Genomic DNA, 22,672 nt, shown 5'->3' on the forward strand with positions numbered 1-22,672 from the left:
GCCCCAGTTTCCTATGAAATGGACTGCGGGGAAGATGGGGGCGCTGGGACGTGAGGAGGCTGCGCCGGCGGAAAGGAAGGGAGAGCGCGGAGATGATGGAGGCTGAAAAGAAATGGGGCCCTGAGCCAGGTCCCCACCGGCCGTCGTCGTTAGACTGTCAGGAATGCTAGTCAGTTCCAGGGTGCTAAGAGAATGGGGAACCACGCAGGGTTCAAGCGGCGGTGATCCATGGGGCTCCGCTGCGAGGAGAAGGACGCGCGGAGAGTGTTGTTTTTGTTGTGTAGTGTGTGATTTCTTTGCTAGGCGAGACGACGAGGGTCAGTGCACTCGGGTGGTGTGAGAAGCCAGGAGGCTCAAAGGGAATAGAGAGTGTTTTTGTTTAGTGTGTGGTTTCTTTGCTAGGTGAGACGACGAGGGTCGGCGCACTGGGGTGGTGTGAGGAGCAGGGAGGCTCAATGGGAATAGAGAGTTCTCTGTCGCCAGCTTTCGTTTATGCCTCCCTCCTCCTCCTTTCTCCCCTGCGTTGTGCTCGAAGTCTATAATCAGCGGAAATTTCGACGTTAATTGCAGCTTTTAGAAAACTCGGGGTCCCTAATTGCTCCAAATTTGCGTCGAGCTATTGACTGGTGAGGGGAAAGCGAGAAAGGAGCATAAAATGGTTTGAGATTAAGCCTCGACATTTTAGACAATTAATTACATTTCAGAGACACACACAGAAAAGGAGCGGGCAGCATCCTGAGTGGCAAGAAGTAGGGGACCAGGAGGAGATCAGAAGGTTTGCCAGGGCAGGAGGAGAGAGCAATGCTCTCTTTGCTCTGGGGCAGAAGACTTGTCAACAATTGACATGTCCGGAAGAGGAGAGAAGAAAAGGAGAAGCTGATTTAAAAGGGGTGGGGAGATTTTTGCTTCCCCACCCTTAGCTCTGTGCAGCTCCTCAACCCGTTTCCAGGATGTCTTTAGTTCAGATTGATTTCCTACCTCTCCGTAGAGGCGCGGAGATGTGGGCGTTGTTTTCCTTTTTCCAATTTGAATTGAAATGCGCTCCCTCCATATATATGGCTCCAGACAGTAACGGCCCCAGAATTTCTATATAAAAAGAGCTTTAGGGATGGCTGTGTGGTTAGAAGGAGGGCTTATTGCTTTGCTTTTATGGCACTTCCTATAAGCTTGAGAAAATGTCAATTGTTCCCATCAACGAAGGGGAGGGGGTTGTTACTGGGTAAGCACTCTGTCCAACCCCTAGGTGCTGCCCTTGGCTTCCCGGTAGGAGGCCTTCTCTTAAATTCTCAAGCTACATTCCAGTTCCCTTTGCAGCTCCCTCTCTCCCCATCCCCAGGCAAGGTACAATTACCCACAACAACAAAGAGGGGCTCGGGAGAGCCGCCAGCCTTAGTGGCACGTGAGCCGGGCACTGGCGACCAGTGCTGGTCTGAACAGACCAAGAGAAACACAAGGCCTGCAAGTCTTTGTCTGTTGATCTGGCCTTGATGGATTTCTTTTCCAGTTCTCTCCACATTTCCTTCCCCTTTTTTGCTGCCTGGCAGGGCTGGGTGGCCGCTGTGTTCACCTACCGTTGAGTCCTACACCCCTCCTGCACACCTGCTTCCCAGAGGCAGCCAGTGGTGGAGCCCATGTGCCCAACCCTGGGTCAGAGACCCAGCAGAGGCGCTGACCTGAGCTTTCACTTGGCCTGGCATGTCTGAAATTCCACAAGCGGGGGAGGTGGGGGAAGGTAGTTGAGGATGGGGCCTGAGAAGAGCTTGCAGCACCTGTCCTAAGAATGCCTTCTGCACCCCACAACATCCCAGATGCAGGGCATGAACATCCTGGCTCATTCTCGACAGCCTTTGCAGACACATCCTTTGCTGAGCCCTGCCTGTCCAGCTGGCTCTGCTTGTCAGCACCTCCAAGGCCTCCTGGGAGGTGGTCTTGCTCAATTGTACAACCTTGCTCCATCTCTTGCTCCAGAGACCCTTTTCTCATCGCCCTCTGCCACTCAGTTTTCCCTACTCTCTTTGTATCAAAGGGGCTCTCTCACTTCCTCTCCCCATCTCTCTTTCCCTTTCTTTCACCGTAATCCTCAATTCTACAAGGCAGTCCGATGGGTATGAACTCCGTCGCCACAGCTGAGTGACCTTGCAAAACTGCTAGCCTCTCTGAATATCAGTGGTTTTATTTGTAAAATGAGTCTTAGATAAATAGTTGTCTTGTTTTGTAATGTTATGAGGATTAGGTGAATTGGTGTTTAAAATGAAAGCACTCTATCGAGTGGAAATAGCTCTTTATCAGTTTTGCTTTTGCACCGATTTACTGTCTGTTGCAGGAACTCCATCTGTGACACGCTGTCTCACTGACGTCGGGCTAGTTCTTCACCCTGCTGGGGCTCTGTGATGCCTCGGGTTTAATGGATGTCACTTTCCTTATCACAGCCAACACTCGCAGCTGGCTGAAGGCACCAGGCTGGATGGGGTGGGGGATGGGAGCAATTGGAGGAGCCTTGCTTTGAGGAATCTGAAGAGAATTTTCCACTAGGCACGAGCTCCACAGGCATCCTTTGCTCCTGGCTGGAAGTTGAACCCCAAGGGTAGGAGTTTGAGAATACAGTGGTGCCTGGGCGGGTGATTCAGACCCAGATAGAAAAAGTGGCTGATTCCCTTCGCCTTCCTTGCTCCAGATCCGAGATGTCCGAGGTTAATGAGGGGCAGGTTAGGAAGGGAGGGCAGAGGATAAGGACTGGAGGCTCACTATTGTCTTACCAACTCCCCCGACCCACTGAAGAGCAGCCATGCGAGCCCGATCATCTAGTCAAATACTATTTTTCACCCAATTAATTCCTGAACTCTTCCGCGACCCCATTTCATGCCAGTTTATTTTAAGCTGCCACTCCGCTGGAGACCCGCCAAGAAATTATGAGACGTGTTGGTCCCAGATGTCTCCGTGTTCCCTTTCCGGGCTGCAGTGGTTGCCCTTTGAGTCTGCAGGGTGGAGACCAAGGGACAGGGCCTGCGGGTGGGGCTGGGCAACTCCGAGGGGCAGGCCTGGCCCCTTCCAAGTGGGGTCAGCCCTGCCCCACTCAGACCCCGCCTCGGCTGCTGCTCTACTGGGGTCACTTGAAGGCCGGGTGGGGCGCTGGGTACATGGTCTCTCAGAGACACTGTTCTGTACCTGAGGTAGGAGCGGGAAGGGAGTGTGGTGGGTTGCAGATGGGCACCCCAGTCTGCCCGTCGTCGGCCCAAAAATCTGGCTCTTTGCTCCTTTAGGGAAGGAGCTTTGGATTGAGCCGCAAAGGCGAAGACCTGTCCCCACCTTTCCCAGAAAACCTTTGCCCTCAGCCGGGTCTCCGACAGCACAAGCCTCACTGATCGCACCTCTCTTGCTTTCTAGCCTATGACACCTGGTGTGGCGTGGCCCATGGATGCACCAGAAAACTAGGGCTGAAGATCTGCGGTAAGTGAAAGGGCCTACTGGGGCCCCGCTGGACGGTGAGGCGAGCGGGCTTCGCGGGTTTGGGAGAGTGGGACTGGGACGTAAGCGGAAGGGGATCCTGGCTCTTAGGTCTGGTTTTCTAAAGTGTTTACAGCCCGACGCCCGGAGAAGACGCTCCTCTTACTGGTCTTGACCCTCCTCTCCCCTCTTGATAAGTCCCTGAGGTACCTTTTCCGAGGGAGTCCCCAGGGCCTCTTGAGACCACTGGGTTTCCCCAGCCGGGCGCGAGCGCGAGCACAGCGCCCCCGCGCGGCAGCCCGGTCTTTCTTGCCCCGCACCGGGGGCCGTGCTGATCCCGGCGCCGGGCCTGCCTGTCCCGAAGGCGGTGTGAAAAGGTCTGGGTTTCCAGAAGAGCAAGCCCAAGGTGAGATATTCGCCTTAGGGGTGGCTGACACGTCTTACCCCTTTCCGCTCTACCATCACGCTTTGAAAGTGGCCTTCTCGGCTGAACATTTTTGCCCCGAGATGTCACAACGGATTCAGATTTCGTTCTTTGAGGCCTCGGAGGCCAAGAGAAAAGATTGCCTGCAGCCCTCGGTGGCCTGCCTGGAGGAGGTGTAGGCGGCCCAAGATCGAGGGTTTGCTGTGCTTGTCGTTGGAGGAGGGAAGGACAGGGAAAGGGGGCAGGCGGGGCGGGTGGGGGGAGCCGCAAGAGGGAAAGGGGTATCCGGTACGTTTGCCAGAGAGGAAGGAAAATAGATCTGGGAGCTGGAGGGGAGAAAAAACTGCTCTCCGGAGACATGAGGGTCTGAAATGAAAACGCCCAAGGGGTGTAATTTTTTTTAAAGGAAAAAAGGAAATTTGTTCGAAGGGACACAGCTGAGTGGCTCCGGCTGAACAATGAGGACCTGCTTTCCTTGCTACATTTCACCGTCTAAAATCTCTAGCCTTATCGGGCCAGAAAATACGGACGTCCCCGGGCTGGGGGTGGAGAGGCGGGGGAAGATTAACGAGGGGCTTATTAAAGGGCCATCCGTCAGCTGCTGCACGAGGGAGATAGCGGCGGAGCCCGCGCCGCCTGTCCGCCCGCCCAGCGCCGGGAGCTCCCGAAAGCGAGCAGGCAAGCGGGTGGTCTCTGGGCCTGAATTTCCCAGCTGCCCCGCAACCGGGGACCCCAGAGCGGCGGCAGTTTGTGGCTGGAAGGAGAGGGGCTATTTAGCAGCTTATGGGAGTCGCCCTCCCTTCCCCGATTGGCCGCGCGGCGCCCACCCTGCGTTTCTGGAGCTCTGTCCCCTTGATCCCAGAAGCATTTACGGTGAGGAAGTGTTGCTCAACTCCAGGACCCAGCCATTTGCAGGGAAAGCCTAGCCCTGCGGCGGGGAGGCCCTGGGGTTTGGCCCTCTCCCCAGCACTCGAGGCCCGAGGGGCGAGGCTGGGGCCAGGTCCCTGCGCGGGGGCAGCTGGCGTTGGCCGAGCTTTGTTCTATAAATAGCCCCCTCCCCCCAGCCGCCATTCCCAGCTTAATGGCCCGTTTCGCGCCAGGTCCCTTCCGCGGCTGTGGCGCTCGGCTTCAGCAGCCGTCATTGTCATGCAGCCGGGCAGGCAGAACTGAGCGAGCCCAGGGCGCCCGCCACGGTCGAGGACAGGGTGGAAGAGGTTTGGGAGGAGGGCTGCCTTCCCTGCGGAACTTGGCTTGCCTGGCGGGCGGCTTTCATCCATTCCCTATCCCTGCTTTCTGACTTCGGCCCCGGGGTGGTGTCCCCTGCTGCCCCGACTGCAAGCCCTTGGAGTCGGGGAGAAGAAAAAGTCTAAAGGCCCTTCAGAGAACGCACCTGAAGTGCCGAAAAGGGTAAAGGGGCAGGCGCATCCCCGGTCAGGGCATAGGTGTGCAGGAACAGGGTTAAAGGAATAGAAATTTGCATCACCTTCCCCTGAGAGAGGGCTCTTGGGCATTTAGGGGCTACCATTCTCGGGAGTTTCTTCTCTGTTTCTACCCACCTCCCCAGTACTGATTTCAGGAAAGTTGCAACCCCTGTGACAGGAGAGGGCTGGTAGTGTGTTGAGGGGAAATTGCTTTCTGCTAAAATCCTTGTTTTGAGGGCCACCGGTTAGGAGACTTAACGTTAGGTTTGATTCTGAAAGAAGGCAGAACACCAGGAGGATTTATTTTCCATACTTTGGGCCAACTCTGGCTTTCCATTTTAATCTGGTTACCGAAGCAAAGTGCAGTCTTTGGTTTTGACCCAAATCCGCAGCCCCTTCCTGTCCTCCACACAGATTCTTCCACTCCCTTTATCCCAGGTCCTCATGGGCTTGAAGGGGGCCCTCTTGACCCAATATTATGCAGGTTGATTTGACTGTTCACCTTAAGACAGCTGAGGGGCTAATGGTCATCTTCTCACTTCCAAATCCATTGCCCTGGATGACTCCTGTTAAGCATCTTCAGTGTGTTTGCCAAGATTCAACCCCCACCCACTCTCCTATCCCCTGTTCTGGATCCCCACCCTCCACTCCCAATAAACAAAGCCTAAAGGAAAGCCCCTGGTCTCACCAGCAGAACCCCTCTGGAGGCAGAATCCCCCCGGGAGAGCAATCAGCCAGAAGAAATGGAGGGTCTTGCCAAGAGATAGAGTGGGATGGCTGCAGGCATGGTGGCATGACCTAAATAGAAGGAGATGCAAGGAGCCCTAAATTCTGGCTCTGGGTTCTGCTATCTTTGCAGTGTGTCCTTGGGCCTCAATCACTTCTTTATGCAGAGGCCCCCAACCGGCTGCCAATTACAGTCCTGAGCTGTTTTATTTAGCCCATGCAGAGTATGTGTGCGTGCTTGTAATGTGTGTGTTTAATTTTGTGTCAGTTGCCAACTTTTAAACATACAGCGACTTCAAATATTCTGTATTCATGGATTCTATTGAAATTAAAAAAAAAAAAAAGTGTGTGTGGTAGGGAGAGAGCTGGCCCAGAAAAATCAGGAAAAGAGCCCCTCCACTAGGGAGATGCAGCTCCGTGCTACAGCTTGGTAAGCGAGAGCAGGGGGTATGGGCTTTCAGCCTCCCATGCCCCCTGGGCCATCTGCTCTTTTGCCAGGCACAGCTCAAAGCCCCACTTGGAAACAGCAGTCTTGAGCTGAGTGCACTCAAGTTCCTCACACTTTCCCCGACTCACAGGGCTGATGAGGCCTTTGAGTCTGGGGCAGCATTGAGGAACCAGCAGTGGGATCTCCCGTTGGTCCAGAGGTGGAGTCATGACTTGGCTTGCCTCTTATTCTGCCCTTGAAGCTCGCCACAACCTGCCCAAAGCCAAATGCAGCATTGGCTCTCCTTGGCGTGCCTATCTGCCTCTTAAGAATGTTGAGCTGAGTTACCAGTTACTCAGAGGCTTAAACTGTGTCCTCACAGCTGAGGGGTAAAGCAAGAGGGAGTAACAGTCTGCTTCAGTCTTGGGGACCTCTGCTTCCAGGACCCCTTGCTAGCCCGGAAGGTTGTCAGAGCACTGACCTCACTGTTACTCACCACCTCATCATCCTTGGAGAAGCAGACTGTTCCTTCCAGAGTCTCTCGGTGTCCAGAGAGACCTGGGTCATTGACTTTTTTCTTTTTTCTTTTTTTAATTTTTTATTTATTATTTTTTGTGTGTGTGTGAGGCTCCCAATGTTTTAGAAAACAAATACCTTCCAAAAGATTGTTACTCCTATAGTATATACATTAAATGTTTATACTGGCAAGTTAATGGTTTTTAATGCAAATTATAATGCAGTGTAAATGTGCTCTTCATAAGATAATTACAAGATATGTAGAAAACACTGATTCCTAGTGCACTCCAGGAAGAGTGGTCCAGGAAAGGGATGCAGGTTTAAAGTTATGTCAAAATTGTCATCTTTTATCTCTACCAGGACACCTGTGGGAAAGCCTGTGTCCAGCCTTCCTTTGGAGAAAATATCTGAAGCCCAAATGGGAGCCCTAGGTCCTTTCCCAGAGGAAGGGAGTTGCTAAGGCAGAGAGACTTAAGAATTTTCCAGAGAATGAGTCCAAGCCAACCAGAGGTCAGAGCCCTGTGGAGCAGGAGTTCAGCTAGGCAGGACTTTGTCTCCATTACGGCACATGGACTTGGCCTTGTCAGCCTGGCAGGTCCCCCAGCTGTCTGTTCTGGGCACGGGGGAGCAGTCTCACTCAGGATCCAGGTGATCATGCACCCCTCTGGCAAATAGGTGCTGGCTTCTGGTTTTGGACTCGAGAGGTTTGGAGGAGGACTCAGAAAGGAGGAGAAGAGGTGAGGGAGGGAATACACCTCCCATCTTCATTTCCAAGCGTGGAGCTCTGTGACAGTGTATTTCCCCCTTTTGATGTCCTGTGGGGCTTTAGTGATAAGTTTAAAAGGAGTTGGGAACAATTAAAGGCCTGGTGCTCCTGCCTTCTGATTCTTCCCTCCAGAAATAGCCCTCCCCCACCCGAGTGGGAGGATGCTAATCACACAGCCTTCCCCCTGCATCCCTCCTTCCTCTACCCCCCACCACTGAATTGCAGTCCTGGGGAAATAAAGCTGAATTCCCCAGAGTAGCTCGCCTCTCCTTGAACCTCCTGGGACTTCCCTCCAAGCCTGCCTTGTGACGTTGCGTGGCTCCCCAGCGATCTTGGTATCTACAAGAGACAGCTTTGGGGTCAGCAAGAAGCTTAGCACTTTCGTCCTCTTTTCAGGGCATTGCATGTCATACTAAGATTGAGGCTGAATTAGAGGGGATGCTGAGGGAAGGACCAGGCCTGCAGGCCCCAGGCTCCAGAGGGGACGGGCAGAGGTACCGAGGGGGGAAATGTGCTTCAGGTTGGCAGAATCTCCAGCGCTTTTGGCTCAGCCTGCTTCTGGGTTTGCTGCTGGTGGTATTTGTACTGCTCACCTTGGGTGGGAGAGATTTCTGCTCCTGAGGGGCAGAGGGGAGGCACTTTGAATCCCACCCTGGGCTCAGAGTTCATCTCTGTCAAGTTCGTGGATGGTTTTCTAGCTACATTACATTGTTGGTTACCATCTGCCAAACTGTAGGCTCCTAGAAAAGAGGGGAACTGTCTCATTACTCTTGGTTCCCCATCCTAAATGCTTAGCACAGATCTTTTCCACAATAGATGCTCAGTAAGTATTTATAGAATTAAATGTCACCACACATACAATTTTAGGCTTTTCTTGTCTCTTTCCCCAATAGCTTTATTCTAGGAGACAGGGTGCTGCAGGAAAAGTGGCACCTCAAGTTTGGGTCAGAAGAATCAAACTTACATTCAACCCTGGTAGCATTTACCTGATGCCCAAGAAAAGCATCTTCCCCAATCCTCAGTACTGGTCCCCACCCCCTCCTGCCTCTGCTGGTCGTCACCTCCTCCTCCCTCCAGTTGCACAGCCCATAAACCCAGTGCTGGCAGCATCCTCTCCGTTTGAGTCCCTTCCTTTAAAACCCCATCCTGGGGCTGGTTACTGGAGTGGAAGCTGTCCAATTGACTTAATTCTGCGTTCACTGTCATGTTCAGAGAGGAGAATGGGCTTCACTTACTGTTTTCCTCTCTTGCATGACTGGGTCTGTGCCACTGATGACACTTGGCACTGTCCCCTCCCCGCCTGAAGGCGAGCAGTGCCAGAGCCCTTACATATAAAACTCAGACACTCAGCTTCTTCTCAGGAGAAACCCTGCTTGGAGAGTCGACCCAGGCTAGCATCTGACCCTCAGAGGCTGGCATTTCGGGGCACTTCCTCTGACCCAGCTTCCTGTGCTGCAGGCTTCCTGCAAAGGACCAACAGCCTGGAAGAGAAGAGCAGGCTTGTGAGCGCCTTCAAGGAGAGGCAGTCCTCCAAGAACCTACTGTCCTGTGAAAACAGCGACAGGGATGGCCGCTTCCGGCGCACAGAGACCGACTTCTCCAACCTGTTCGCTCGAGGTAGTCCCCACCCCCAGCCCCTCCCCCAGCCCTGGTGCTGTCCAATAGGTTCCTTATTGGAGCGTCTTTACTTTTTCCTGAAATTTTACTTCTTTTTAGCAAATCTGTCATTACTCTGTCTGACCCATTTCAAAACTGTTTTTCCAACATTTGAATGTGAAATACTCCCTCCTTCCTCCCTACTGTCCAGGTCTCCATCATCCAAAAGCTGGATGAGACAACTATAAATGCAATAAGTTCATTGAATGGAAAAAAAAAAAGAAAAAGAAAAAAACCTGGATGAGGAGTTCCCTTCTTGGCTCAGTGGTTAGCGAATCTGACTAGGAACTGTGAGGTTTCGGGTTTGATCCCTGGCCTCGCTCAGCGGGTTAAGGATCTGGCATTGCTGTGAGCTGTGGTGTAGGCTGCAGATGCAGCTCAGATCTGGCATTGCTGTAGCTCTGGCAAAGACCAGTGGCTACAGCTCTGATTAGACCCCTAGCCTGGGAAACTCCATATGCCACAGGTGCGGCCCTAGAAAAGACAAAAAAGACAAGAAAAGAAAACAGAAAAAACAAAAGCTGGTTGAAGGCAATCATTTAAACAGCCAACTCTAAAGACACTTGCAGGGAAAATATAGATTCATAGAATCTCAGAATCCAAAGAAATTTTTCACATACGAAAATCCAGTGATTCACTTAATAGCACTTATTCTCTAATGGTGGTGGCAGCAGCAACAAAATCACCCTGTGGGGACACTGTGTCACTGCACCTCACAGCCAAATGCTGTCCTGAAACTCATTTTCCTTTTGGAGATCTTCCATTCACTACTGCTGCCCCCACAACCCAGGTTCAGGAAGTGCTTTCCCAGTCTTTCCCAACCAGCTCAAAGGTAAACCCACCACCACCCCTTTCCAGGAACACAAGCAATGGAGGCCAGACCAGAACAGTACACAGGCTCACTAAACCTTAGAGAGATGATCCAAGGAATAGACACAGAGCATCATATGTAGCCATATGATGTCCTTGAGCTGTTCTTGAGCTGTGGCTGACAACTTCAGTTGGAGTTTCCTACACCTTTCCTCCCTGGCAACACCCCCAGCCTAACTCTGCCTAACAGAGGCTGGAACCCACAGTCACCTCCAAGCATCCCGAAGTCCAAGCCCAAAAGGATAAGGTCAAGAGAAAGGCAGGAGTTCCATCTTCCACCTTCCTGAGCCTTGCATTCTGGCTCTAGCTTTCTATCTAAGGACAGCCTAAAGGGAGTTCCCGTTGTGGCACAGTGGAAACCAATATTACTAGTATCTATGAGGATGCAGGTTCAATCCCTGGTCTTGCTCAGTGGGTTGGGAATCCAGCATTGCTGTAAGCTGTGGTGTAGGTCGCAGACGAGGCTGGGATCCCACATTGCTGTGGCTGTGGCATAGGCTAATAGCTGTGGCTCCGATTTGCCCCCTAGCCTGGGAATTTTAATATGCCGCAGGTGCAGACCTTAAAAAAATTAAAAAATTTTTTAAAAAAGGACAGCCTAAAGAACCACTCTCTTCAGGGGAACCTCAGCCTCTACCCACAGAACCTTTTCCCTCCACCAGCAACAGATCAAGCACATAGTAACACCAAACCAGAAGCCCAATATCTAAGCCAGATGTACAGGGACGCACCTGATACTAAGGGAGCAAGAGAAAAGCCCTGTGCATCAGACACCTGACAGGTGCCCAGATGGACAACTGAGGTGGCAGGATGCTGGTGGTTTCTCAGAGTGTTCCATTTATGAGCAGCCTAATTATCAGAAAGTCTGTGAACCCTCAGAGAGTCTATGCAGAATTTCCATGTACATGCTTATGTCCATTTTTCTAGTGAGATGGCACATCAGATTCTCACTGTGCATGTGTCTCTGGGAAGAAAATTCAGTCTATGAAGACATCATGGATATTAGGGATTCCTAGCTAAGGAAACCCAGATATGAGCCAGGTGATAAACACTCACTGGCTTTCCTCCCTCAGATCTGCTTCCAGCTAAGAACGGGGAGGAGCAGACCGTGCAGTTCCTACTGGAGGTGGTGGACATACTCCTCAACTATGTCCGCAAGACATTCGACCGCTCCACCAAGGTGCTGGACTTCCATCACCCGCACCAGCTGCTGGAAGGCATGGAGGGCTTCAACTTGGAACTCTCTGACCACCCCGAGTCCCTGGAGCAGATCCTGGTTGACTGCAGAGACACCCTGAAATATGGGGTCCGCACAGGTAAGGGTGAAATCCAGGTGGACACTCGGTGGCAACTTTGCCCCGTGTTAGACCTTTGCCAGAAGCCAGGATGTCTAAGTCCTATTGAAGGAGAAACATGAGCCCTGGTGAGGAAATATAGCAAAGCGATCCATGACCACAGAAGGACCAGATGCAGTGGCGGCTGGGGGAAAGCCCGACCCTAGCAAAAGCCCATCATCATTTATTTAGTGTTGTAAAAATTGATTTAAAAGATATAAATGCAGGGTTCCCTGTCAAGTTCTGCATAAAGCGTTTTCATTCTTGGTTTTAGGCTAGTCCCAAGCTAAATAGGGCAGAAATATCCATCTCTTACCTCTTTTCTCTCTTCCATTTTCATGCCTAGTTCATTCCAATAAATCCTACCCTTGCCTGTCCCTGAAACTGGGGAGAACCAGACCCATTTCCTTTGCTTTCTAGATTAGTTTCCTAGGGCTTCCATAATAAACTATTACAATCTAGGTGACTTACAGCAATAGAAATGTCTTCCCTCACAGTTCTGGAGGCTAGAAGTTCAAGAATAAGGTGTCTGCTGGGCCATGCTCCCTCTGAAGACTCTTGGGAAGGATCCAAGAGGATCCTTGGCTTGTAGATGCATCACTCCAAACTTTGCCTTCACCGTCACATGACATTTTTCACGTGTGTGGGTGTCCACAGTTCTCTCTTCTTTGAATTAGGGCCTGCCCCAATTCAGAATGGCCTCATCTTAACTTGATTACATCTGCAAAGACCCTATTTCCAAATAAAATCACTCAGAGGAACCAGGGGTCAACACTTGAACGTATCTTTTACAGGACACAATTCAACCCAGCACACTTTCTATGGGCTAGGCCAAAAGTCACACATATACACCCTTCTTATTCCACTCCCTCCTCTGGAGTTTAGATACCCTGGGGCACCAAATCCCATCTCCAATAAGGAACCCTGGAGAAAGCCCTTTTGCCTCCTTTTCATGTTCTAGGAACCTTCTCTATTCAGCAGTCTTGACCAAAGTGGTGACTTTCCAATAGCCTCAAGTTCAAGGATTTTTGGGTTCTCTGACTGGCCCTCTCCAAGCCTAGGAATGAAGCCATGGTTTCTTTTCCCATCTTTCCCCACTGTAGCCTGGCTTTCCTGAGCTCTTGGGCAGACAGATGAACAGAAATTGGCCGTCCACAGCATAGATGTCACCACAGGAGAGCCCCTGAGCCCCTAAGGCCTGCTGTTCTTTTTCCTTTCTCTCTCCCTCCTTTATTATCCTGCTCATTCTTCCTAGTCATTTAACGATATGACCGGGAAGATTGTGGTAATAGAGCTAAGTAAGGCTATTGGATGTCGAAAGCAAGTGTTATAATGAAATCATGAGGCTGGCCAGAGAGACATTTTTAAATGAAAAAAATCCCAAACAGCTTTTGAGGTCTGCCAACACCACTGTAGTAAGTGCAGATTCCTTGACTACCTGCAGGATGGACAAGACTCAATTAAAGTCTGTGCTTGATTTTTAAAGAAATGCATGGTCTTCAGTTTCATTACACCTTGGTCTCATGGCTCATCTATTCCTGATGGAGATCAAGTAGTGTTATTTGGCTGAAAAAAAAAAAGAATCAGAATTCTCCATGTATGTTTCAGCTCGACTAACTTTGGTTCAGTATTTTTTATTTTGTCCATCATAACGCATCCACTTCCTCAGAGAGCTGAGGCTACATACTTTTATCATGATCACTCAGAATAGTGTTGCCCCACAGAGAAAAATATGTGGATTTGTCATAATAGCAATTCCTATTGCCCTCTAAATTAAAGTATCACATGCTCAGAGAAGCATGGACTCTTATTAGAATCCAGTGTATGAATGCACATGGATGTTTAGCCTGCAGCCATCCATCCCTATTCTTCAGATAATTTGTATTTGTAGAGTTTATAATCTTTAGGCAGAGTGACACCTGCATCTCAGGGTATGGACCCTGGCAAAGTGTTCTGTTGCTGCCATGGGAAAACACAGTTCCTGATTGCTGGTCTGTAGTTTAGATATAGTTTCTGGAGCAATAGAGTAAAGCTATGGGTGTTCCGCACAGGGGAAGATTTTTTTTGAGGGTATTAGTGCTCAACCAAAATAATTGAGTTTAGGAATGGAAATATACCGATCTGGGTACAGTCTGTGGAGAGGTGATGATGGCATTTAGAAATGTCTCTGCAAATTAACAATGATTTCTGCAAAAGAAACAGTATTTAGAGATTCTCCATGTATTAGTCAAAGTAGATATGCCAACTTCCTTAGTTTTCCTTTTTGAACTTTTTATCATGGAAACTTTAAATTTATTCAAAAGGGAAATAGTACAATAAACTCTATATACCCAACACCCAGCTTCAGCTATTATCAGCTCTTGCCAATTTTGTTTTACCTGTCCCCCCACTCTGTTCTCTCTCTTCTATATTATATGGAAGCCAACCCCAACACATTATTTCATTCGTAAATGTTCTTCATCCTCAACGCTCTTTAAAAAACCCAGAATATCACTGGTACATCAAAAAAAATTTAGAGTTCCTAACATCACATAGCATTCGCATTTCCAATTGTCTCATTAATGTCCTAGATGTTTTATTTGTTACAGTCTGTCTGATTCAGGATCCAAATATGTCCCCTACATTACAGTTGCTTAACATGTCTCTTAATCAATGGATTTCCTCCTCCATCTCTTTTTTTTCTTGAAGTTTATTTGTTAAAAAACCTTACTTTAAAAATTACTCTAAGTCCTGTGCTGCTCAACACCACGTCTATCATCTGTTAGTATTTTCATTGACTATAGAGAGTTGAAATTGAAATTTAGACCAAGTCATTTTGTCACTTGGTAGAAATTCTGGTATAGGATTTGGGGACATTAGGCTGTAGCCATAAGAAAAAAGTAAGATATGGCAGCAGCGGGGGCAGGGAGGGGGCTTTGTGTCCTCTGCATTTGAATAGACAATGAGATACTTTCATTTTGTTTGAGAGCATTTGTGTCTATGTTCATCTTTTGTCTCTGCCATGCCACAGGGTTTTGATACATTGTCAAACAGTGTGATTGCATTAATGATTCAGTCCTATCTTAAAATAAAATGTTTGTTGTTAAAAGTTTTCAAGTGGGATTTGCATATATATTTGTAAGGGATTTCAACAAAAGTAGTTATTTTTAGGAGCTCTTATAGATTTTGTTGGCACTGAGCAGAGTAGAGTGAAAAGGACAAGCTTAAGCTATTTAGAGTAAGCTAAATGAATATCTGGAATCTGGCCTTGTTTTTACACTAAGATTACTATTTAGACTTCTTTTATTTTTTCTAAAGATCAGCATTATTTTTTCAGGACTCTTGAGGTGCAAGGGAGTGGTATGTTCTGATATAAGAAGTCCTAGTCCTGATATTCTGAATGAGTCTCCATTACACGGAGGGAAGAATAGACTTTCTCAGAGAGGGGATTTAGATGAGGAACATTCCAACTTTAGCTGACAGTTATTTCAGAGGCAAAAGCAATTTCCGTTGGAAACACAGCAGTCAGCACATCTTTTTAACACCAGTTCTCTGCCACATACCCCTAGATAATCTATTGCGTTGACTCCTTCATGACAGCCCAGCCAAGCCTGCTGATGTGGGCTTGAGTTTTCCTGTGAACGCCAAGTTGGCCAAAACTTGGCAATAATCCTGAAATTGCTGAGAACAAAGACTGATAAAGCATGCAGTGAGGTGAAAAGGGCTTTCAAATTACATAGTAATAATTATTCTACCAACAACTCAATGAGCGAATGAGGCTGTGTCTGCCCTGTTTCACAGAGCAGATGCCAGGTCATCACCATAAATAAATTTAGTTTAACAGTCACTTGACTACATGTGGGCAAAACACACCAATGCCTGACGTTGTGTTTGATTGACAGAGAGACTTAGAGAGTGATGGCACGCCCTCCAGCATCAGCCTCAGAACTGGCACTTTCCCTGGTTTTGGTCCACACGGCCACAGGCCCACTCTGAGGCCTGCTGCCTTGCCTCCTCCATCAGCATACCTTGATTTGGGGATTAAATCCTTGAGATGTTAAATTAAAATTTGAAATGCTTATGGAGAAAACTAGGACCACCCCACCCTGATTTGTAATGAAATATAAATAAATACAACAGAGCAGCTCATTGGGAAATCAACAAATATGATATTGGACGGAATATTAGTTTTATGACACTGGATTTTTTTTTTTTTTTTAGTTTAAAAACATGGTTTAGAAACATAGAAGCTTGGGTACATCCTCAATGCTAAAGCTGGTAGAGTGTGGGTCAACCTGCTCTTCCTTCTCCAGTATTCTTGGGCAGCCCCATTAGACTATTGGGATGAAGGTCCCATCAGTGTGGCCCAGTGGAACAGAGCTTTTGCTTTGAAAACAGCTTGAAAAATATGAGGTTGCTTTGATACTTGTCTGTTACTCATCTCTTTAGGTCATCCTCGATTTTTCAACCAGCTCTCCACTGGACTGGATATCATTGGTTTAGCCGGCGAGTGGCTGACATCAACTGCCAATACCAATATGTAAGTCCTACATATTATTTTCATGTAAGCAGCAATGATGTATGAATATGGCTTCTTGCATTAAAAAGTCCAATTCCAGGAGTTCCCGTCATGGCGCAGTGGTTAACGAATCCGACTAGGAACCATGAGGTTGCGGGTTCGGTCCCTGCCCTTGCTCAGTGGGTTAAAGGATCCGGCGTTGCCGTGAGCTGTGGTGTAGGTTGCAGACGCGGCTTGGATCCCGCGTTGCTGTGGCTCTGGCGTAGGCCGGTGGCTACAGCTCCAATTCAACCCCTAGCCTGCGGGAGCGGCCCAAGAAATAGCAACAACAACAACAACAACAACAACAAAAATGACAAAAGACAAAAGACAAAAAAAAAAAGTCCAATTCCAGTGGTTCTATAATAATTTTTATTACAGTTGCCCTAGTCATCTTTTCTCTTAAAATCTTTTAGGTTTATCACAGTTCTGAGTTAATGGTCAACACTTGATCAGCTTTTTTTTTTTTTTTTTTCTTTTTAGGGCCGCACCTGTGGCATATGGAGATTCCCAGGCTAGGGTTCTAATCAAAACTGCAGCTGCCAACGTATGACGCAGACATAGCAACGAGGAATCTGAGTTGCGTCTGTCACCTACACCATAGCTCATGATGACACCAGATAGATACTTAACCCAGTGAGCAAGACCAGGGATCGAACCTGTGTCTTCATGGATAGTAGGTTTGTTACCACTGAGCCACAATGAGAATTCCGTGATCGATTGTTTTTTAACTAAGTAATGCAATTTAAGAGCATGATCATGAGAAATAATAACTCTAGATTTCAAATTTTAGTGTGAAACTTCATATTGACTCCATATTTCCTTTTTTAAAGGTGTACAGCATGATCATTTGATTTACAAATGTTGTGAAATGATTACCATAATAGGTTCTTTAAAATCCATCATCTCATATAGATATAATAAAAGAAAAAAAATTCTCCTTCTGATGAGAACTCTTAGGATCTACTCTCTTAACAATGTTCCCGTATATCATACAGCAGTGTTAATATAATGCCCCCAGTACTTGTTTATCTGAGACTCCATATTTCTTAATGATATATTTAAAGCTGGCATATTTTAAAGTATGATCTAGGCCCATTTTTCCATCTAAGCATATGGATCCTTGTCATTTGGGTCATATTTTCTTCCACCTATTGATCAACCTATTGCTTAACTGAAAATTCCAAGACAAAATTCATGTTGTGATACACTATATATTCCTTTCAAAATAATTATTTTTCTGAACTTGATGTTTTTTTCCGTACTTATTTGAGTAGGCAAGGCCTTTGTTTCTAAGTACTTGTAAACTTATACAAAACTGACTCTAAGATCCTGAGGATAGGAGGGGATGGGTGTGCAGATACCACCCGGGTAGTCGTCTGGTAATCGATCATATTTTCTTCTACAAACATGCCATCGCTGGAGTCAAGGACAGGTTGCAAGTTGTTCGAGGGTCATCATAGCCTTCTGAGTACTGTCTTTTCTTTCACCACTATGATAATGTTTAACCACTGTCTATATATCCAGACAGTGGTACCACATTCTGTGAAAGTATTTAGAGGGAAATAATAAGACAAGTTTATTGCAGTAATTTAAAAATAATTACAGGAGTTCCTGTCGTGATTCAGCAGTTAATGAATCCGACTAGGATCCATGAGGTTGCGGGTTCAATCCCTGGCTCGCTCATTGGCTTAAGGATCCGGCGTTGCCGTGAGCTGTAGTATAGTTCAAAGCCGCTGCAAGGATCCTGCTTTGCTGTGGCTGTGGTGTAGGCCAGCAGCTATAGCTCCAATTCAACCCCTAGACTGGGAACTTCCATATGCCGTGAGTGCAGCCCTAAAAAGCAAGAAAGCAAGAAAGCAAGAAAAGAAAGAAAGAAAGAGAGAGAGAAAAAAGAAAAGCGCATAAGAATTATATGCATTTTAGTCACTGTAGAAATGTTTGGAAAATAACCATCTACTTTTTAAGTTTGTGATACAGTAGATTTGAAAAATGAATTTCAGTGAAAGGGTACTATTATTTAAAATGAGAAATTCCCTTTGACATCAAGAGATAATGTAAGTTATTAAAGTTCAAAGTATTCTATTTTTCTTAAATAAACTGCTACCAGCCACAAAATCTGAAAGGGCATTTTAAAATTATATATAGATTTGTGTGTGTTCCAAAGCTGTTTAGTGCCATGACTCAAAATATTTAGCTACATTCAGAAAAGTTTCTATTAATTAGGGATGCCTGCTTTGTTTGCTAACTTAAAACAATGACAAAATTTAAAAAGCAAATGTGACAAGTGAAGTCATTAGTGCTAAAAGGCATAAAAGATTAAATTAATTGAAAAACAAAATGGTTTTCCTGCTCCCTGCTTGCAAGTCAAGGTTAACTTCACGGCATGTCCATGTTGGATCACTGGGGTTCCAAAGGGCCAGGAGGAAATCGGGTCAAAGATACAATCGCCTATATGATCTCCTCGAACAGTAATTCCCCTTTGCAATCTTTACGGTCTTTATGGTTTGTGAGTTAAAAATATATCAGACATCATAATATGCTAATTATAACTTGCAAAAAGACACTAATGTGTAATGGGAACATCTCACACTAAGGAACCATTTTAATTAGGAAGTACAGCTCCTTTTTTTTTAATTGAAGTATTTAGAAAATAAATGAGGAAAATAGAGTTAAGATGTATATATCCATTAAAGCCCAAGTACCTTTATTAATGTAGGTACTGAATTCACCTAATGTCTTTAAGTGTGTATTCTGTAAGCCTCTCAGCTATGATTTCCTAATATGTTATAGCTCAATCTCAAGGTAAATAAAAGGAATTCACCTCGTAAAACCATTTATGACCACACATTCTCCTAAAAGGCTTTTCTTTAACTGAGGAGATCTCACTAATTCTCCTTTTTGTGTGTGTGTTCATAAAATCAAAGCCCCTTACTCTTTCCTTACCTCAGCTTAGCCATGAAATGCTAAAATGTATTCCAGCCATCTAAGGTCAAGGCCAATCCAACTAAATGGCACATAGTAATTGCAGCTGTACTGAACAGTGGATATTTATAAAATATGAGCTGATTCCGACAGATCGATAGCGAAGGCTATTTAAAATAGTGAAATAGTTTCTGTCAGTTCTAGAGACAAGGCCTTGTCTGAAGAAGTAATAACTATTATCCAAAAATTGTTCTAAGCCAGTTCCCCTGGAAGATCATGAAATGTGGCAGCGCTGTCAGGAGCTTATACAGAAATTTTCTCCTTGTGACAAGTCCTTCTCCAACTGGGAATAATGTTCAAAATAAGTCCGGAGAAGAATGGCAAAAGGAGATTTTGGGGGGCTGAGTAGGATTTGATTAGTGATATATTCTTTTTTTTTTTTTTTTGACCTGCACTACTATCAAGTTTGGTGGGTGCTGGTAAAAGAGAGTAATAACTCTATTCCTCAGTATTGTTTCTTCAAAAGGACTATCTAATATCTTAATCCAAGTGGCAAGACATAAGGTATCTGATGGTCAGAACAGAAGGAACATTTGTGTTCATGGCTTCACACCTGCTTATGCATTCAGCTTTGAGATACATCCTTCCAGGCAAGGTCTCCTGTGCAGGTTGAGCAGAGCCCAGGTGTAAACAACAGCCTGCCCTCAAGTACCTGATGACAATATATAATCTTAATGGCAAGATCTATCACAGCCCTTTGTTAAGAGGTTATGAGGTCAAGCAACTAGCACTTTATTTTCATATAAATTACAGGATAAATTTTCTATTGGGGTTATCAGTCATTTAATACCAGTGGGCAGGTTGTTAGAGAACAACCTACAGTAAGTAGTTCTCCTTTGTCATAGAAAAGCAGCTGTGATGTAAAGGACTTGGAATTCTGGCTCTGAAAACATCCTGAATGTAAGATCTTAAAACAGTTCACTGAATGTCTCTGAACCTCAATTTCTTCTTGCAAAATAATGGGGGGGGGGTAATTATATCCACCTCATAGGGTGGTGCTGAAGACTAAAAAGGCACCGGGCTCAAGTGCCCAGTGTATATAGGGTGCAGTGTTCACATCCGGGAAAGGCAGCCACCCCACATGTCACTGTTGCCATCTGTGACCCCTCCCTTCAACTTCCCAGGTCTTTTGTTTCTGTCTCTCATCATCTCTGGACACCACAGGGGCTCACTAAGGTGCGTTATCTTTTAAGGTAAAGATGTGCCACCCACCACATCTGAAAGGATGGAAATCTCAGAGGAGTGTCAGGTCAGAGAGTCAACATAATGATTTCTTTCTTTCCTTAAAGAAGTTCCTGGTTTGGCCATCTCCATGGATGCAGGATATAGGATGCAGGGATGCAGGGTCCTTATGCCGTTCTGATCCATACTGAGGCGTATGGCTCTCATCTTCAGAGTCACCTCATGGTGCAGGCTAGCTGCTGGAGTTCTAGCCATTGCTTATGTGTTCCAGGACTAGAAAGGGAGGGAGGAGAGAGTGAAGGAGGAGGGTGGAAGGAGGGAGGAAGGAAAGAAAGACAAGAGGGAAGGAAGGAGGGCAAAAGGGAAACAAAAGGGGTTTCCTTATAAGAAACCTTCTCAGAAGCTCCATGGGACATTTCTCATAGCATCTCTTTAGCCAGAACTTAATCCTGTGTCCACACCTAGGGAGGCTAGAAAATGTGGTCTTTGAGCTAGGTGATTGCAACTCCAAGTGAAATTGAACGAAGGAAGGGAAAACTTGATAGTGGCTAGCAATCACCAGATTTTGCCACCAGAGAAAGTCAGCTTAACAATCAGTTTGTCTTTGTTTAAAGTGAATTCAACTGGAAAGGCAAATGGAACTACTAAAACAGGGCTGACCCCACTCAAAATATAGAAATTCTCCTTTAGTGTCACTACCTAAATGTCACAGTCATACAGTTTTTAAGCCCTTACTTTCAATCTCATATTCTTATGCTTCAACCTAGAGCTTTTGGCAGGTTTAGTTTCTTAGCCTCTGATTCTGAAATGTCATCTTATTACTATGACATTAGCATCTAATCATCTTCTTCTGAATCCATATGTTTGACCTTTGATCTCTTGACTTTATTCATTTTCATCTGTCATTTAGGGAAGGGGTACCCAACCCAGAGTCCCGGTTGCAAGAGGAGACTCTCCTCCAAGTGTGTACAAAGCGATGTGCAGATCCTCATTTTCTTCCTGGAGAGAAGGACCGTAGCTTTCCTAGGAATCCCAAAGGTGTCTGTGACCTCAGTTAAGAACCACTAGGGTAAACTTCAAGACCTTCTAAGGTTTTGGGGTGCAGGCAGACTCCCAGTTGTAAACACAGGGCAGGATGATAAGGCTGGTTCAGAGGCAGTGTCAGGAACAGGGGACACCACATTAGCCCATTTTTCAGGCCTGGCTGAGGCTCAGCAGCCCTGAGGCAGTCTACCAGCTTCTAGGACTAAGGTCACAAATCAGAATAAGCTTGGTATTAACTGTGGGGTAACTGGTCCTTCAGACCGAGGCAAAGACTATCATGTAAGACGTAGCTAAGGCCAAGAACCAGATGCTGGATTCATCCTAGTAAGCTTCTTCCTCAAGGTCGAGAATGGCATCTCATAACATCTTTGTCTCCTCAGTACGTAAGAAACCACTTGGCAGAGACTTATCATTCATTAAGTATTTGTTGAACAGAACTGAAAGAAAGGTTTAGGAATCAGAACCTGGCATAAATAAGGAACCTGAAATGGATGAGATAAGATAGTCTCATGATCAAACTTTCTAGACTCTTCCTCCTGATCCTTAGAGTAATGGTTGTGTTCCTGGCCCTTAGGTAGGAAGACTAATTCATGCAAACCTGGGGCCTAAATTGATTCAAATCATGAAGTAGACCGACCCTCTGGCCTTCAGCCCCATCCTTTCTCCCTTCCCCATGTGGTTCCTGTACTGACTTGCCTCCAGTCCAGCTTTCATCTAGTCCTTGATAAGGTTCTGATGTTACAGTGTACGATTCCATTTGTTCCTTGCCGTATGCTAGTGCCTTCTCATTTGCTACTGTGCAACTCCAGCACACACACTGCCACCAGTACCTCTCCACCATGCAAACACGTTTGCCGTTCCAACATTTCCAGCACTGTTGATAACGCATTTGTTCACAAATGATTAGAACCACATCATGAGTTTGCCTCTTGGTACCCCCAGCAGCACAGGCTAAACCAGGAATCCTTCTCTTCTTCTTCCTTTATCAGGCCATCAGACATGAGGGAGTGTTGGTTGCTACGGTGATGGGGCTCAGAGCAGAACCAAAGCATGATTGTGACCTCCAGAGGTGATGGTAACTGAACACATGATTTCCAAGGGTCTTTCCCCTAGATTTTAAGGGTCCCCCAAGGAAAATGGACATATTCTTTTTGGAAGCAAAATTCTTCTACCAAGAGTTATACCCTGTGGATCCATCCAGATTTTTTTGTCCTCTTTTACCACCATGTGATTAATTTGATTTGCTTTACTTTTCTCCATGATTAAAACTTAGTACCTTCACCTATGTCTTTGTACAACAATTGGTACCTCATCCTTGCAGATAGCTTTTCTAAATCATT

At 46.6% G+C, this 22,672-nt stretch overlaps 1 protein-coding gene across 2 annotated transcripts in view; it reads left to right on the forward strand.

Annotated features, from left to right (window-relative positions):
• GAD1 (glutamate decarboxylase 1) overlaps positions 1-22,672 on the forward strand; it is a 41,278-nt gene that overhangs the window by 187 nt on the left and 18,419 nt on the right. Inside the window, exons 2-6 of one of the 2 annotated variants that reach the window (XM_047770445.1) lie at positions 3,385-3,447; positions 9,183-9,341; positions 11,324-11,566; positions 16,013-16,103; positions 22,322-22,507. In XM_047770445.1, coding sequence (XP_047626401.1) covers positions 3,385-3,447; positions 9,183-9,341; positions 11,324-11,566; positions 16,013-16,103; positions 22,322-22,358 — 593 coding nt within the window. In that variant the 3' untranslated portion in view covers positions 22,359-22,507. Of the gene's footprint in view, positions 1-3,384; positions 3,448-9,182; positions 9,342-11,323; positions 11,567-16,012; positions 16,104-22,321; positions 22,508-22,672 lie in introns of those variants that run through there. The other variant, XM_047770446.1, reaches the window with a different exon arrangement.

This window comes from Phacochoerus africanus, chromosome 3 (genome assembly GCF_016906955.1).
Source record: "Phacochoerus africanus isolate WHEZ1 chromosome 3, ROS_Pafr_v1, whole genome shotgun sequence".
Classification (NCBI taxonomy): Eukaryota; Metazoa; Chordata; class Mammalia; order Artiodactyla; family Suidae; genus Phacochoerus; species Phacochoerus africanus.